At 43.0% G+C, this 17,100-nt stretch overlaps 1 protein-coding gene across 1 annotated transcript in view; it reads left to right on the forward strand.

Moving 5' to 3' along the window:
- The window catches only part of ERC1 (ELKS/RAB6-interacting/CAST family member 1), a 569,800-nt gene that overhangs the window by 218,333 nt on the left and 334,367 nt on the right, over positions 1-17,100 (forward strand). The window contains exon 12 of the mRNA XM_065406940.1: positions 10,524-10,717. Within this exon, the coding sequence (XP_065263012.1) occupies positions 10,524-10,717 (194 nt within the window). The remainder of the gene's footprint in view (positions 1-10,523; positions 10,718-17,100) is intronic.

Consider the following 17,100-nt stretch of genomic DNA (forward strand, 5'->3'; position numbering starts at 1 on the left):
ACTGGTGGATCACAAGGGACGTTTCACCGACATCAACGTGGGATGGTCGGGAAAGGTACATGACGCTTGCATCTTCAGGAACTCTGGTCTGTTTGAACAGCTACAGGAAGGGACGGACTTCCCAGACCAGAAAATAACTGTTGGGGATGTTGAAATGCCTATAGTTATCCTTGGGGACCCAGCCTACCCCTTAATGCCATGGCTCATGAAGCCATACACAGGCACCCTGGACAGTAGTAAGGAGCTGTTCAACTATAGGCTGAGCAAGTGCAGAATGATGGTAGAATGTGCATTTGGACATTTAAAAGTGCACTGGCGCAGTTTACTGACTGGGATAGACCTCAGAGAAACCAATATTCCAATTGTTATTGCTGCTTGCTGTGTGCTCCACAATCTCTGTGAGCGTAAGGGGGAGACGTTTATGGGGGGGGTGGGAGGTTGAGGCAAATCGCCTGGACACTGATTACATGCAGCCAGACACCAGGGCGATTAGAAGAGCACAGCAAGGTGCGCTGCGCATCAGAGAAGCTTTGAAAACCAGTTTCATGACTGGCCAGGCTATGGTGTAACAGTTCTGTTTGTTTCTCCTTGATGAAAACCCGCCCCCTTAGTTCACTCTACTTCCCTGTAAGCCAACCTCCCTCCTCCCTTCGATCACTGCTTTCAGAGGCAATAAAGTCATTGTTTCAAAATCACGCATTCTTTATTAATTCATCACACAAATAGGGGGATAACTGCCAAGGTAGCCATGTTGTATTTTATACCCATTACTGTTCACCTCTATGTCCTTAACTACTTTCTCTTTCAAAATTTGTTCCAAGACCTTGCATACAATTGAGGTCAAACTAACAGGCCTGTAGTGTTTCTGAATCATCTTTTTCCCTCTTAAAAATAGGAACTATATTAGCAATTATCCAGTCATACAGTATGACCCCCAAGTTTACAGATTCATTAAAAATCCTTGCTCTTGGGCTTGCAATTTCATGTGCCTGTTCCTTTAATATTCTTCAATATTCCTATTAACCATCCTGCCACTACCCCTAAACTGTTTATTAGCCTCATTAAAAACTGAGGCTAAGTATTTGTTTAGGTGTTGGGCCATGCCTAAATAATCTTTAATCTCCACTCTATTCTCAGGGCTTAGTGGCCTCACTTCTTTCCTTGTTTTCTTCTTATTTATATGGCTATAAAACCTTTTACGATTGATTTTAATTCCCTTTGCAAGGTCCAACTCTGCTTGGCTTTTGGCAGTTCTCACTTGATCCCTACACTTTCTGAACTCCAAGAGGTAGCTTTCCTTGCTGATCACTCATATCTTCCATTCCTTGTAGGCTTTCTGCTTTCTCTTAATCACATGTTTGAGATACTTTGGTTAGCTAATGACTTGATGAGGTCATGCGAGGGACAAATGCCTTATTTGTGACTCCTCCTGCACCAGAAATAAAAAAGCAGAGGGATTTCTGCCTCAAAGTTCACCTCATGAAAGAAGCAATGCATCCTGCATCGGATCCAATCCCCAACCACAATGTAGCAGATTCAAAATTCACAAGGAGCACCCCTCCAACTGCCCTTGATTCAAGGCACAAGTCTGGTGAGAAATAGTCACACTAGGAGAAACAAACCAGTTCAAGCAGATATTGACATCTCTGATAGGGCCTCGTGTTCCATGGCCACTGCGATTTCCATGAGGTGCTCTTCCTTGCAGCTCTTCCAAAGGAGCTGCAAAATACAACAGAAGATTTACCCTTCAGAGGGCCTAAACTATTTTCCAACAAAACAGAGGAAACAGTTTAGGCCACATTCTTCTAAGAGAAGGTTAAGACCTCCTTGATCTTGCCAGCTGCCTTCGTCTACGGGAGGCCCTTCTCACCAGACAGCTGCAATCTCCAGGCAGTCATTTTGACTAATTTGCTGACCATATCTCCTACCTGTGAAACGTGCCTGTTCCTCTTCCACTGTGCTTGGGCAAACATCACATCTGGCAAGTGTGGCTCAGCACATTAAAAGAGGGATATATTATCCAATTCACCTGCCTCCCTCTTCCCAACCCCATTTTCTCCATCGCTTTTCAGGCCCCTATCTCATAAGACTCTATTACTTCAAGAAGTATAGTCTCTTTGGGAACTGGGAGTGATAGAAGAGATTCCTTACCAACACGGGGAAAGGCTTCTGTTCCCAGTTCAGGATGGTCACCCTTTGTCAGGAACTACATGTCTTGAACCTAAGTCCACAGGCCTCTTAAAAGTTAGGCAGTCCCAGCCTGCCACCCACTGACCAGCTAACAGCTGCTAGAAGAGTAGCTGAACTCCAACAGAGAACTCCAGTCCTGGGATCTGATTGCTGGAACCCTGGGGGTCCTGATTGGTCCCCAGCCTCTATTTAAGCCAAGTACAGAAACAGAAAGCTGCCCATGCAGCTGGGTTCTCCCTGTTCAGGACTGTTGCTCCTTCACAACCTGCACAATGCTGCTGGTCTCCTGATAATCTGAGCCTGCCTCCTCCTGATGCCTGGTTTGCCCTCTGGCCTGTCTCAGCCTCTGACCTCCAGGTATCTGACTCTTGACTCCTGCTCTAACCAGGCCAAGTCATGATGTCACTTCCCCCTTTTATATCTTCCAACTTGCTGGAAAGATCATTGCTGTGACATGAGTCAAATAGTCTCCCTTGAGTATGTGCTCTCTCTGAGAGGTTTCCATTGTACACAGTTCCTGGGGTAATCCTTGTGCTATCTCTGAGAAGTTTCCATTGTTCACAGTTCCTGGAGTAATCCTTTTGAGTGTTTGTATTCTCCTCAATGAGCCATCAACGTTGTTTGGCCTTTTTATTGTTGTACCTGAAAGGCTGCTTGTCGGTGTTCCCAACCTCACAACATGTTTCAATGGCACATACATAGCGAAACTTCATATACAATGATAACACATACAACTTAACAGGATATTAATGTTCAACAGATTAAGACTTTTAAAATGATACCTCACAAAGTATACTTTTTACAAAAGATATCATACTTCTATCACCAATGGTGAATATGGGGTGCAGAATGTCTCTTTGGGGCACAGAGTGTTACAGTAATTAACCATTTTATGAGGCACAATTTTTCTGTCATCCTCCCTATTAAGAATGCACTGGATAGTAAAAACAAGTAGTAAATCTGGAAAAAGGAGGTTTTTCTCACATGTTCAGACTTGGAGAAAGAGGAGTGTGGGGAATTCTGGAGAGAACAGTGGAGATAAGAACAATTGTTAAGCTACTTGGAGTACAAAACTCCCATTCAATACATTTATTAAAATGTATACTATATGCAAATAATAGACATTAATGAAATATTCTGACATGTTCCTTGCACAGAGATCAGGAAATTCATAATAAAATATTTCCCAAAAGAGAATTTTTTTTCATATCCTTCCTGCGCCAGTGTCAGCATGCAGAGTGGAAACCAGTCTCTTTGATTCCTCTTTGTCATTTGCTGATGCTTCCATTTGCTGTGTGGTGTGGAGATCAACTATTCTGCCTTCCATGCTAAAGGTGCTTCTTATGGTTTTTCTTGGATGCCCTCATTTCTTCACACCAGCTGGTTTCCACTTGACGGCTTCATGTTGGAGTCTGTGGTGGCATATACTGTGGGGCAGAAACTGGGGATTGGTAGTGTAAAGAGAATGGGAGCTGTTGGGGGGACCGTGGCTGACTAGACAAGAGGACAGAGAGACGGGATGGGGGAACTGGGAGGGAGACTGAGATCGAATGAGACGCCAAGGATTGGGAGACTGGGACTGGGTGGAGAAGGAGACTTGGAGACTAGGATCTGGGCTGGGGGACTGGGAAGGTGATTGGGACTGGGAGGTTGGGGGAGTGGTTTGGAGTGGGGGGAGTGTAGTTGGGCAAGATTAGGACTGACTGGGCAAGAAGACTTGAATTTGGATGAGGAACCTGAGCAATGGAGACTGAGAGTGGCTGGATGAAGAGCATGGGACTGGGAGGAGGAGTCAGGAGTGGGCAAGAGATACAGGACTGGAGAAACAGCAGGTTCAGGGTGATGGTACAGAAGAGGTCTTGCATCAGGGAATGGGCAAAGGACTCTGCGCCCCATAGAGCCCATTTCTCTCCAGAGCTTGTAACAGAATTCAAGATTCCTGAGTCTCATAATTCCTCTGATGTCAGCAAGTATCTATGAAACTCTCATCTCCCTCTTGAATTGGTCCACATAAAGGATGACAGCCTAGTACAGCTGTTAGTTAGCTCAAGTGGCAGAGATCTGCATAGTGGATCTAAAGGTTCCAACCTTGCTAATAGTCATAGAGTTTAAGGCCAGAAGAGACCACCAGATCATCTAGTCTGATCTCCTGTATATCACAGACCATCAACACCACCCAGTACGCACACACAAAACCCATCAGCTGAAATTAGACCAAAGTATTACAGCCTGCAGGAAACTAAACTGTTATGTCACAGATAGGGACTGAGGTCAGGTCTACACTAAAAGGTTAGTTTCACCCATCTATGTCGCTGAGGGGTGTGAAAAATACACAGCCCTCAGCTTTCTAGTTAAGCCAATCTAACTTCTAATGTAGACAGCGCTCAATCAATGGAAAAATTACTCTCGGGGAGGTGGATTACCTTCGCTGATGGGAGAACCCCTCCGTGGGCCTAGGTAGTGTCCACACTGAAGCACTACAGCAATGCAGCTGCAGTGTTTCAAGTGTAAACAAGCCCTGAGGTGCACCACTTCTCGAGGCTCTTGCAATGGCAAGGAATTGATTTAGGCCTTGGCTACACTGGCAATTCACAGCGCTGCACTTGCTGCGCTCAGGGGTGTGAAAAAACACCCCCCCTGAGCGCAGCGAGTGCAGCGCTGTAAAGCGCCAGTGTAATCAGCGCCTGCAGCGCTGCACGCTCGCTCGCAGCGCTGCAAGCTATTCCCCTCGGAGAGGTGGAGTACTTGCAGCGCTGCGAGAGAGCTCTCGCAGCGCTGGCGGCGCGACTACACTCGCGCTTCACAGTGCTGCCGCAGCAACGCTGCCGCGGCAGCGCTGTGAATCCGCGAGTGTAGCCAAGGCCTAAGAGAGAGATATGCAGAAGATTCCAGCAAGTGGCCTGCACCCCATGCAGAGAGAGTTATTGGAAAATGTTAAGGCCAGATCTTTGCTATCTGGTATAGTTCTGGCTCTTAGAACTCCCATTAACTCATAAGTAGCAAGCACTAGGTTTGGTGCTTAGGTGTTTTGCATGATGAAGACCTTATTTGCAAGCTCTTTTAAGCAGGGATCTGTCTGCAAACTCCAAAGCCATGTGTTAATGTGCTCCTTTTACTTAAGGGTCTTGTAAAAACTTAATAAGCCTACTCTGAGTTTTTGAGTTGGTGACACACACACAATGAGAATCCAGGAGAACTTTAACTTTGTCTGTTTCTATAAGGTCTGTTGCACTTGCACAGCATGGGTCCTAAACACTCATTTAAAATACCCAACCAACCACTTGATGTTTTACTTCTCTTCATATTTTCAGTGTTGTCACTTGTTTGTTTGTGGTTTTGTTTGCTGTCTGTGTCGCTTTATTATTTATTTTTGCTTTTCTATGTGTGTGAAGTATTAATCAAATTAAGAGTTGACATCCCATAGAAATTGTATAAGCCTGAGTGAATGCCCTTTACTCTCCTTTCCAGTATCAAAAAATATTGTATTAATATTTGCGATGAGAGCATGACTGTTTCTAGTTGACTCAGATTTGTATAGCATCTTAAAGCTGAGCTATGTGTGCAGATAATATGCATGCAAGAGGGATAGTTCTGGGAACTGCAAAAGTATGTAGCATGCTAGTGTTTTGGCAGATGCTTCATTTTTCGAGAGCAGCTTTCCATGAAGACTTAGTTATCTATGGTAGGAGTATGTTATTAAATTGGGCCTCTGGTGCATATTTTTTATGCTTACACTTAATGGCCATGCCTTTGTTTTATTTAAATAGCTGTTTTCACTATGCCAAATTTTGGTGTGTTTACTAGCTTGAGTTGTTAGGATGATAAAATACATGTACTCCAAGGGCAATGTTAATTTTCTTTTTATTTGATTTCATATTAAATAAACATCTTAAGCAGTGCTCCTTGTTAATTATCCCTTGTTTTAATATTCTTTCTTCTTCTTCCATACCTATGAACTGTTTAAAAATATATATTTAGGTTTTTTGTTTGTACTGTGGCGCACATCCACACATTACCTTGATATTGATGCTGCACATAACAACATTCATTATATACATGGATGGAAAATATTAGAGGGAACATTGGAGCACTATACTTGGAGAATTTGTGCAGTGTTCAAATACTACATTGAAGACTTATTTTTATTTAAAAAAATCAATGTAACAGCAGGAAAAGACGGTATACCAGAAATATATAGAATGTGCAACATGGCCAGGTTAACTTGGCAATAGAAATTTCAACTTTTTTGCATTTCACAGAATTATAGAATAGTAGAGCTTGAAGGGACATCAAGAGATTATCTAGTTCATACTCGTATGCTGAGGCAGGCTCAAGTACACCTAGACCATTCCTGACAGGTGGTTTTCTAACCTATTCTTAAAAAGCTTCAGTTATGGGGATTCTACAACCTCTCTTGGTGTAACCCCGTACTTAACTATCCTTATAGTTATAATATTTTTCCTGATATCTAACCTAAATCTCCCCTCCTGTGGGCTGCCTAAGTTGATTACTTCTTGTCCGAGTTTTAGTGGCCAGGGAGAAAAATTGATCACCATCCTCTTTGTAACAGCCCTGAACATATTTTTGATATTCTTTTTTAATGGTCACTGTGCATCATTCCTATTTCATTAAATTTAAATGCAAAAAACTGTCCAAAGAGGGACAAATAATGAAATTTCTTGTACTTAATGTTGATGTTTGAGTCTCAATTAATGTTTGAAGTTTGCATCTCTTGTGAGATGATGGAGAATGAGATGATGAGAAGATGGAGTGGAAAGAGAGAACTTTCTTCATCTTTGAAGTGAACAGCATGGGGGAGGAGTAAGGCCTAGTCTGCACACCGTTTTTGTACTAATTTAACGATTTTGGTTAGGAGCGTGGTTTGTTTTTTTTAATCAAAATCGTTAAATTAATGCAAACCATAGTGTGGACACAGTTATATCGGTATAAAGGTACTTATACTGGTGTAGCTTATTCCACTAAATGTATAACTTTTAAGGGTTGTACTGCGTTAACTATACTGGTTTCAAACAGATATAGTTAAAGCGGTACAAAAATGTTGTATATTCAAGCAGTAAATTTCAACTTTTGCGGCAGGTACTGTTTTTGCGTGAAGACTCTGTTCTTCAAAGCTGGGTTAACAAGACACCAACACAATTATTTATGTTGGCTCTTCTTTGGTAATAGAAGAAGACCGTTATTTTAAAATCAGAGTTTAGAATTTGCCAAATATTGCATCGAGCAAAAATTATGGAAACACCATAAATTCTTGGGATAAACAATATTTTAACACCTATGATTTTCTCCTGTTGATTTTTCCTGAAGTTAAAGCCCTGGGGCTTTTTTTCAGTACTTCGCTGTTTTCTTCACTGAGCTATTCACAGTAGCCATAATGGAAAGCGTTTCAGGAGCAGCTTGAGTGCAGCATATCCTGTGTCAGCTGAGTCATTGTTAAGGCCTGGGAGGGAGAACGTACAGTGATCTATCCACCTTGAACAAAAACAATATTTTTAGTTACTTTCAATTTTTTATAATCTGGTCAGGGTTTTTTCCCTTCACATTTGCTTGTGAACATGCTCCTCAGTGAAGATTATCTACATGCCATTTTAAAGCTATTTTTGACTCCTGTGTATGGGAGAAAATTTGTGGTAATTTTTGGAATTAGGAGAAAACAGGGTGTTTTTTTATTGTTATCCTTGCATAACTCAGATAGCTATGTTCAAACTGCCCCTCCAAAACTCACCATTGAACAGAGATGAAACATGGTTGATTTTAGTCCAAAAGCAATGTTCAAAAAAGTTGTGTGTGAGAAAATGAGTCTACAAATGAAACTGTTTTTGCATTGTTTGCTATCATACAACTCTGATAATGCGAGTTAGATTTTGACAAATAGGCTAGGAATTGCACATTTAAAAAGGAGAAAGACTTTGTATTTTCATTAATATTTGATCATCCCTTTCTTTCAAGTATCTGAGTGCTTTATAACTTTGAATGTTATCCCCGTTTTACCGATGAGAAAACCCAGACAAAGAAAGATTAAATTACTTTTCTCATCTTTCACAGCAAGTCAGTGTCCAGAATAGAATCCTTATGTTATTCCCAGTCTCTAAATCGGACTACCAAACCATGCTGCTTTTGGTACCCAGGCACAATGGAAGAGCTGCCTTTATTACTGTGTTCCGTTGTACACTGATGATGAAATTAGTGGATTATACCTTAATTGTACACTTTTTGCTTCTTTGTATATTACAGGAATGGTATTGTTTGTATTTGAATTTCCTTTTTCAGTGTAAAAAATGTGGCGTTGAAGGGTGCCCCATAGTATTAAATTGGGATTATATCCAATTTCTGCTCTTCTAGATCTTTATGCAAGTTTTTAAAAAATCTAAATGCATTGGCTTTCTCTCTTGTATAACTGAATACAATAGGATTTAAGACATGGTCACATAAAATGCATTGTCTGTGTAACCCACAAATTGGACCAAAGCCAGTCAGTAATTCATAACCACAAACTGGTTTCCAGTTTCCATAAGATCACATGCCATTTTCGTTGTGTGTGGTTGAGAGTATCTTACATACCAACATTCTGTGTTGTGTCTTTACCTGTAATGAATATAGTGTATAGTGTAAACAACCCTCTAATTCTATAAGAACCAGACACACTGACTTGTTCCATTTTCTAAAATGGAAAATGTACTTCCTTCTTCTTTTGGTAGTGTCTCTTGGGTAATTGTCAAGATACTTTTATTAACACAGAATAATATTAAATAGGAGAGTCCTGACAGTAGATCTCCATTAGCCGTTATAGCTTATTTAGGATGAGAGAGCTCAGTAATCTGGCTAGCAGCCCAGTTTTACATTTTTTCACATTTCCTGATTATCTGATTATGTATTTTGGATTACTTTAAAGGGTCTGGAGGAGCATTTGTTAAAACAAACATTTTGAGAGGTTGGGGATGCAACCATATTCAGTAGGGAAGAATTCAGGCTGTGTCTATGGCGAAAAATCAGGCTTAACTCACTTCTGTCTTATTATGGTCTCTCCTAGGACGCATTGCTCTATTAGTGTATTATAAATTATAAATGTTTGCTCTATTAGTGTATTATAATTGCTCCTTTGGAAGCAGCAAATTATAATACTGATATTTATATGCTGCTGTAGTTATAGCTTTGATTACATTTAAAAGTAGCTCTTGGACTCCCAGTGTAGTGGGTTTAGGTTTGCCACACTTTGGGTAAAAATCTTGGCGCCTTGTCAATCCCCTTTCCACAGTAGTGCAAAGGGAATTGAAACATCAGCCATGTCATAGGTGTCACAGTGTGCTCTGGTAGTCTTGGCTGGCCGAGCAGCTTTTGGGAAACTGCGATCCACTGGAGCAAGTTTGACCAGGCCTGAAGCTGCTTTTACTTACATCAAGGGCTAGTTTAGCATCCGAGATCAAGGAGGAGTAGAAAGATAGCATCAAGATGACTATGTCCTTTCCACCTACTTCCCTCCAGATATGCTGAAAACTCTTCTGTGTTAACTGGGAATCTAATCCTTGGTTTGTTAGTTTAAATTCCAGTATGTATATCCATTTCCCTGTATTTTTACCACGCTTGGGAACTGTTGGATTCAAATTCATTGCACTGTTCCTGTACACAAAGCAGTGGAACTAGGCTCTTTGCTGGGGTCACTTTGTCCTGAGCCTTCTCATTATAGTGTTTCTCTGTGCGCTAAAGTGTGATTTCTAGAAGTCCTTATACTTTCATCTTTCCAAGTCCTAAATATACTCTCAAGCGCATTCCTTTTTTATGAGTAAGTATAATTATATTCCTTGATTCCGCCCCTCCCCCATCAATATCCCATTACCCTGCACTGTTTTTGTTCCTCATGAAGAGATCAGCTTCAGTTTTTATTTTTAAAGAGCACAGTTAATGCTGCTAACAGGGTGGTGATGGGTGCACTGGAGTGTTATGCGTCAGATGCAGATTAGGCTTCTGTTTGTAGACTTTTGTTGGGGTGCTGAAAAGATGGGACTAAATAGGCATATATTTGGAAAAAATAATTTTTGAAATTACTTGTTTTCTTTCTGAGCTGCCAGCATGGTGCAAATTGAATGTCAAAGCTCTCTTTAAAAAACCCATACAAAATATCTATTTCATTATTCATCTCCTATTAACTATCCCACTGATGCAATGTAACTTACAGGAACTTGGTGCCCATGACATTTTCCATTGTAATGGATGAATTTATCATTTAGAATTAGCTATTTGGGTACTTTGTGCCCTGCAGTGATTGTGAATATGTTATACATGTGTGAGAGATGGTTCTTGAACTGATTTCTTTGCAGGCTCATGAAGCTACACTGGAGGCCAAGGCCAGCCCAGAGCTGAATGACCGATTCCAACAGTTGGAGCGGGAGGTGGCACTGTACCAGGAAGACACCAGTAAGGCTCAAGCTGAAGTGGATCGTCTTCTGGAAATCCTGAAGGAGATGGAAAATGAAAAGAATGATAAAGATAAAAAGATAGCAGAACTTGAGAGGTAAGAGGGATGTATGGGTACAAGGGAGAATTGGGGCTGAAGGAAGTGGAAATTGATTATTCAATTTCTTCTTTTCTCAGTAATCCTTAAGTGCCTGTGTTGGGAAAATCTGCTCTGGGTTTTGCTTCTTTGGTCCTTGACCTCAGTTTCTTAAACAAGTTTAAAGATGCCTGGCTGCAGTTCTCTGACTGGATGTTAAGAAAATAGAGCTGATGCATCTGAACTATAAGAGAAAAGGAGATGGGAGGAAAAGTTGCTGAAATCATTGTGTTCATTGAGGAAGAGAAATAAATGAAGTTTATGCTTCTGGTTAATAAACTGTTGAAATATGGCTGACCTCCAACACAGACTGGGCAAATAGATTTGTAGGGACTGGAATGCTAATTGTTGCTGCAAGTCCCTTTGACAGATGCTGTGGAATACTCATAGAAACAGACGTGAACTTCAAATATGTTCCCTCTGCTTCATGTAAACTGCTTTTGTCCAAACCATACTTAACTCCAGCACTTTTTTTTCAGTTATTTCTCTCTCTCTCTACATTGGCGCCATGGTGTTTTATTTTTCTAAATCCTATTCATTTTCTGGTTGGGGAATTATGTCATGTGTGGTGATGCCACTGGCCTTTGGGATCAGAATCACTAGCAATAGATTCCATGGAAGGCATGGAAACAGCTTCTGTCTCCTTAATGTAGTCTCTTCTCTCCCTCAGCAAAATGTCAGGATGGATACTCCTGGGGGAATTCTGTGCCACTGCACATGTGCAGAATTTGTGTTCCCCACAGATTTCTTTGCTTCACTGCAGAAAAATGACTTTCTGACGGAGAAGCAAAGGGAAGCCACAAGAGCAGTATGTTTTGGGTGCCCAGGGCAGCTGGCAGAGAGATAAATCACTGCGGGTCAGGAGGCAGGACTGGGGAAGACCCAGCTGGTGGCTCCTACCCTGCGCTGGGATCAGCTGCTAGTCAGAGCTGGGCCGGGGAGGACGGGACTTCCTCTTTTCCTGCACGGCATCTGGGGCCGGGTCAGACCCACCCCCAGATTTCTCCCCTGGCTGCAGGAAGCTCTGCAAACTCCCCTGCTTCCTGTATCCATCGCTCCTCAGCTGCAGGGGGAGGCATCCCTCTACAGGAAGCTGCCCCCCCCATCTGCCCAACCCCCGTGCATCCAGACCCTCCTGCCAAGCCTCACCCCCCACACTCAGAACCCCGCCCCACTCCGCCTGCACCTGGACCACCCCGACGAGTCACCCACATCCGGGTCCCCACCCCACTGAGCCCTAACCAGTTGAACCTGGATCCCCACCCTGCTGAGCCCCACTCCCCCAGCATCTGGACCTCCCATTGAGCCCCCACACCCAGATCCCCCCTGCCGAGCTCTATCCCCCCACACCCAGACCACCCCACTGCCGAGCCTCAACCACCTTCACCTGGACCCTCTTGCAAAGTCCAATTACTGTTGCACCCAGAACCCACAACAAGCCCCTGTACATCCAGATCCCCCACTGAGCTGCCCGCAGCCAGATTGCCCCACACAGAATCCTCTCAACCCACCTCTGTGCAGCCAGTGGCCTATGCTTCTCAGTGCCATGATAGAGCCTCCACATTTATTTGACCAATAAAATTTGCAGAATTTTGCAGAATTTTAAATATTTTGGCACATAATGCCCTAGGAGTAGATGTAAGATAAGTAGGGACAGCAATGTGTTACTTTCTGACCTTCTATTTTGTAATGTGCCAAGCACCTTTTGGGGCTTTTTAAGCTCTAGTATTGAAAATAACATATATGTTATGTTTGCTTTGATAGTCACTTTGAAAAACAATTAGCCTGGGGAAACTAAATGGAAATTTGTATTTTTCACAAATGCCATGTGGCATGTTAAACACTTTTTTTTTGATACTAGAGTGGCTTCTGTATGTTAACCCATCAGGACTTAACTGCATTGCATTCAGTGTCAGGAAAACTATAAAAGTTGAGGAAGAGACCTGAGCAGAACTTTCATTTGTAACATCACTAAAGCCATGTCTGAAGGGCCTTTCTAGATCTTCTTGCTGGTGTTACTGTTATTTGGGCATGGGAAGCCTCTTCCTACATGTCAGACCACCCATGCCAATCTGGGACCTCAATCTAGTTCTGAGAGACCACCCTTCAAAGCCCATGGCAACTTGCTCTCTGTTACACTTGTCCATGAAGACAGCATTTCTAGTGGCCATTACCTCAGCACGAAGGATAGCGGAAATAGCAGCGCTGATGGCATACGGTCGTTTTTAAAGACAAAGTCACATTGAGGCTGCTTCCCAAGTTCCTCCCCAAAGTAGCCTTCACCTTTCATATGAATCAGCTAATTCACAAAAACCGCATTGTGATAACAGGGAGGTGATATTACATATGCTAGATGTTAGGAGAGCTGTAGCATTTTATTTGGACAGGACTAAGGACTTTAGGAAGTCTCCTAGACTCTTCCTTTCATTTGCAGAAAAATCAAAAGGTTCCACAATATCAGTTCAAAGACTCAAAATGGGTCTCCAGTTGTATTAATCACTGTTACCATGCGTGCAATCTGCAGCCTCCGTCGGGAATCCGCACGCCCTCCACAAGATCAGTTTCTACCTCAGTCGGGTCTCTTAAAAATGTCCCCATCTCAGAAATTTGCAGGGTGGCAACCTGGGCCTCTGCCCATACATTCTCAGAACACTACGTGAACAGTTTAGACTCAGCCTCTTATGCCATCTTCGGCTCCACAGTACTGTCTTCAATAACAGCCTCCACTCCAAAGCCTCAACCCTCCGTGGGGGATATTGCTGTAAAGTCATCTACAGCGGAGCATCCATAGGGACACTACTCAAAGAGGAAGTTACTCACCTTGTGCAGTAATCATGGTTCTTCGAGATGTTTGTCCCTATGGGTGCTCCACAATCTTCCCTCCTCCCCTCTACTTTGGATTTATCAATAAGGAGCTCTGTGGTAGAGAATGAATTGAGGGTGGTTCGCTCATGCAGTGCTTGATAGCCTCGAGGAAGACCACAAAGCGATGGAGGCGGAGCATGCCCGGGCCAAAAGGACACTGCTACCTAAAATCTCCAATTAGGGGCACAGGGGCGCAAATACATCTATAGTGGAGCACCCGTAGGGGGACACATCTCGAAGAACCATTGTTACTGCACAAGGTGAGTAACTTCCTCCTCCATGCGCCCAAGACCAGAGAATTCTTGCAAACAGTCTTTTTGTCCACATCTGCTCCTCTGCCGTCCTAATACTCTACACCAAGAGCACAAGGGGTGGGATGGACCAACTGCCTCTTCAGTTCCTTCTTACTGCTGCATGGTTTGAGTCAGAACTTTCAATGTCCAGAGCCTCTCCTTTATTTTCCAGTCTTGTTTTCAAACCTGTTAAAATTTCAGAGTTTGTCAGTTTTATCTTTAGTATAGGTAGTGTAAATTGTTTTTAATAGTATAGTTAGTGATTAGTTAGGTTCCCCACCCCATGGAATCCTTCTGGTTCCTAATATGGTAATTAGATTATACCCAGAACACCACACTTCAAAAACTGTCTCCCCTGTCCCCGCTCCTACTTGGTCAGTGACAACCACCAGTGCTGCTTTGGGAAAGTGCGTATCTTTGCCAGGTACAGTATCTGTTGCTTCTTCCCTATCCGAACCCATCGGGTGCAGGAATTGCCGCTTAAAAAGTACAACATGGAAAAAGATACGAGACCCCAATCAGTCCCAGGCCGGGGGACCCCTGTATATTGACCAATCAGAGAGAAGCGCCCCTCCTACCATGGTGCCTGACTCAGGAGTGAGAGAGATTACATCTATGGACCCTCTCAGGGCTGTCAGAAGAGTAGGGAATGCTCTCATAAGCAGAAGAGCAGATCCTCCTCTAAGTCCACTCCAAAGAGGACAGATCTGATACTGTCCATGTCAGGCAAGTCTTCGCACTCAGCCCACAAAGACATAAAACATCCTAAGTCCCCAGGACAAGATAAAAACTCATAAGAGCAAGGCTCTATTTGTACCAAACTGCACGATCCTACACTCTCTTAGGGCAGGTGGTGGACCCCATGCCTTGGGTCCAGTGATACCCCGTGCCTCCATAGCCCACCTTCGATTTTTCCTACAGGCCCTACTGGGGACCATGGGACCCATATGCAAGATACCCAGGGTCTGTGTTATCTAATAGGGAGTCATACCATCCCTACACTCTGAGAGAACAACTGGAGATTTCTCCTCATCCTGTTGAAGAGGAAGCTAATGAGCTGGATCCACTTGTCCCACCAGTATTGACAAAGATGCCCTGAAGATTTGACTGGACAGGGCACGAGTCATCCTAATCACTGCAAATGCCCAGGTAGTTCTGATTTCTAAGTCTTCTACAAATGTTGTCCTGTCCACCTATCAGCATTCGATTCTTCTTGGATTTCTTGACCCAGGAGAATGGCAGAGTCAAGCATCCCAACCTTGATGCACTTCATCTCATGGCTTGGTATTTGGATGGGCATCAAACTTAGAATGTTCCTGTTCTGAAGTCATGCAAATAATTCTTAATAAGAGCAAAAAGGACTCCATCAGGAAATATCTTGCCAAGTGCAAAGGTTTCTATCTCTGGGTTCAGCAAAACCACATATCTCCAGAAACAGCAGACATTATGGCTATTTTGGATTATCTTTTTACTCTGAAGATTATGGGCTTTTCCTTTAGTTTGCTATGGGTTCCCCTGGTGGTAATCAGTGTGTGTTACCTGCTTTGGACAGTTATTGCATCTTTACTCACCGAGGAACAGCCAGTTTTTTGAAAGGTCTAATCAGAACCTTCCCACCAGTTTAATAATAAAAAAAAAAGCCACCCCCTCACTGGGACCTTAACTTAGTGTTTTCTGCGCACACTAAGCCACCATTTAAACTGCTAGCTACATATTCCATGTCTCATATGTCCATGAATGTTGCCTTCCTTGTTGTCATCGCCTCGGCCATAAGGGTAGGTTTATTCCTAAAACTATACACAATGTTATATAAGGACAAAGTCTTGCTACCGCTATACCCGAAATTCATTGCTAACATAGTTTTGGAATTTCACATAAACCAGTCAATTCAACTACCTGTGTTTTTTCTGAAGCCCCAAGCCTCTCCCAAGCAGAGAAGACTTCATTCCCTTCGCATAAGACGTGCATTTGCATTGCAGAGAACAAAATCGATCAGTAAGTCACCTAAACTATTCATTACTGTAGCAGAGTGAGTCCAAGGTCAAGCTATATCCTCTGAGGATTTCTAAATGGATCTCTGGTTGTATCCTACTCTATCAGTTTGCACAGCTTCCTCACCCACACAGGGTAAGGGCTCACTCTACAAGGTCAGAAGGGGCCTCACTATCATTACTCCAAGAGGTGCCCCTTCTTGATGTTTGCAGGACAGCTATGTGGCATTCCATCCACACATTCTTGAGACGACGTGCTTTGGTCCAAGACTCCTTTGCTGACACATTTTTTGGGACAGAGGTTTTACAAACAATACCACCTTCATCCTTACACCCTCCTCTCTGAATACTGCTTGTCAGTCACCCACAGTGGAATGCACATAGGGACCAGCACTCGAAGAACAAAGGGAAATTACTTACTTTTGCAACTGGAGTTCTTCAAGATGTGTAGGTCCTTATCTGTATTCCACTACCCGCCCTCCTTCCCCTATGCTTTGGATACTGGCAAAATTCTTAGTAGAGATGGAACCAAAGAGGCGGTCTGTCTGTCTTGCCCTACCCTTCTCATTGTAGAGCACCTGGAGAGCAGGGGTGCACATGCAGACTAATGGACGCCACTTGCAAGAATTCTCTGGTATCAGGCATGTGGAGCACATGCATACCCACAGTGTAATACGCGTAGGGGGATACAGAACCCAGTTACAAAGTTAAGTAACTTCCCTTCCTACAGCCTCATCTCAGTATGCCCCATGCTATTTGATTAGTGGCTTGTTGCCTCCCAGATAAGAGCAGCCTTTTCTCTTGTACCTCAACTGTTCTCACCTTTTCCCCCTCACCACAAAATTCTTCTCTGAAACTTTTCTTCCTCTGCCATGAGTTTTCAGATAAGAGGAGAGGTAGTATCATATCTGCTAAATTTATAGGTTGTTCCTGTTTTTGTCTTTCGTGCTTGTTTGTGAAATGGTCTTGCACACTTACCTGATATCCATGTCACTGTCTGGTTCCTGTAGAAGATAAGTGCTTGGTGCTTTAAAGCAGCCATTCCCAAACTGTGATTCACAGAGAATGGGCTGATCACATGTTGGCTTCTTCTGCTACTTTTACAGTTGTTCGAGTTCTTCAATGGAAAGAATAGCTTTACTGCGGGTTAAAAAAAAAAAAAAGAGCCAAACTAGTTGCCTTTGCTACAGGCTGC

Source organism: Emys orbicularis, chromosome 1, assembly GCF_028017835.1.
Source record: "Emys orbicularis isolate rEmyOrb1 chromosome 1, rEmyOrb1.hap1, whole genome shotgun sequence".
Classification (NCBI taxonomy): domain Eukaryota; kingdom Metazoa; phylum Chordata; order Testudines; family Emydidae; genus Emys; species Emys orbicularis.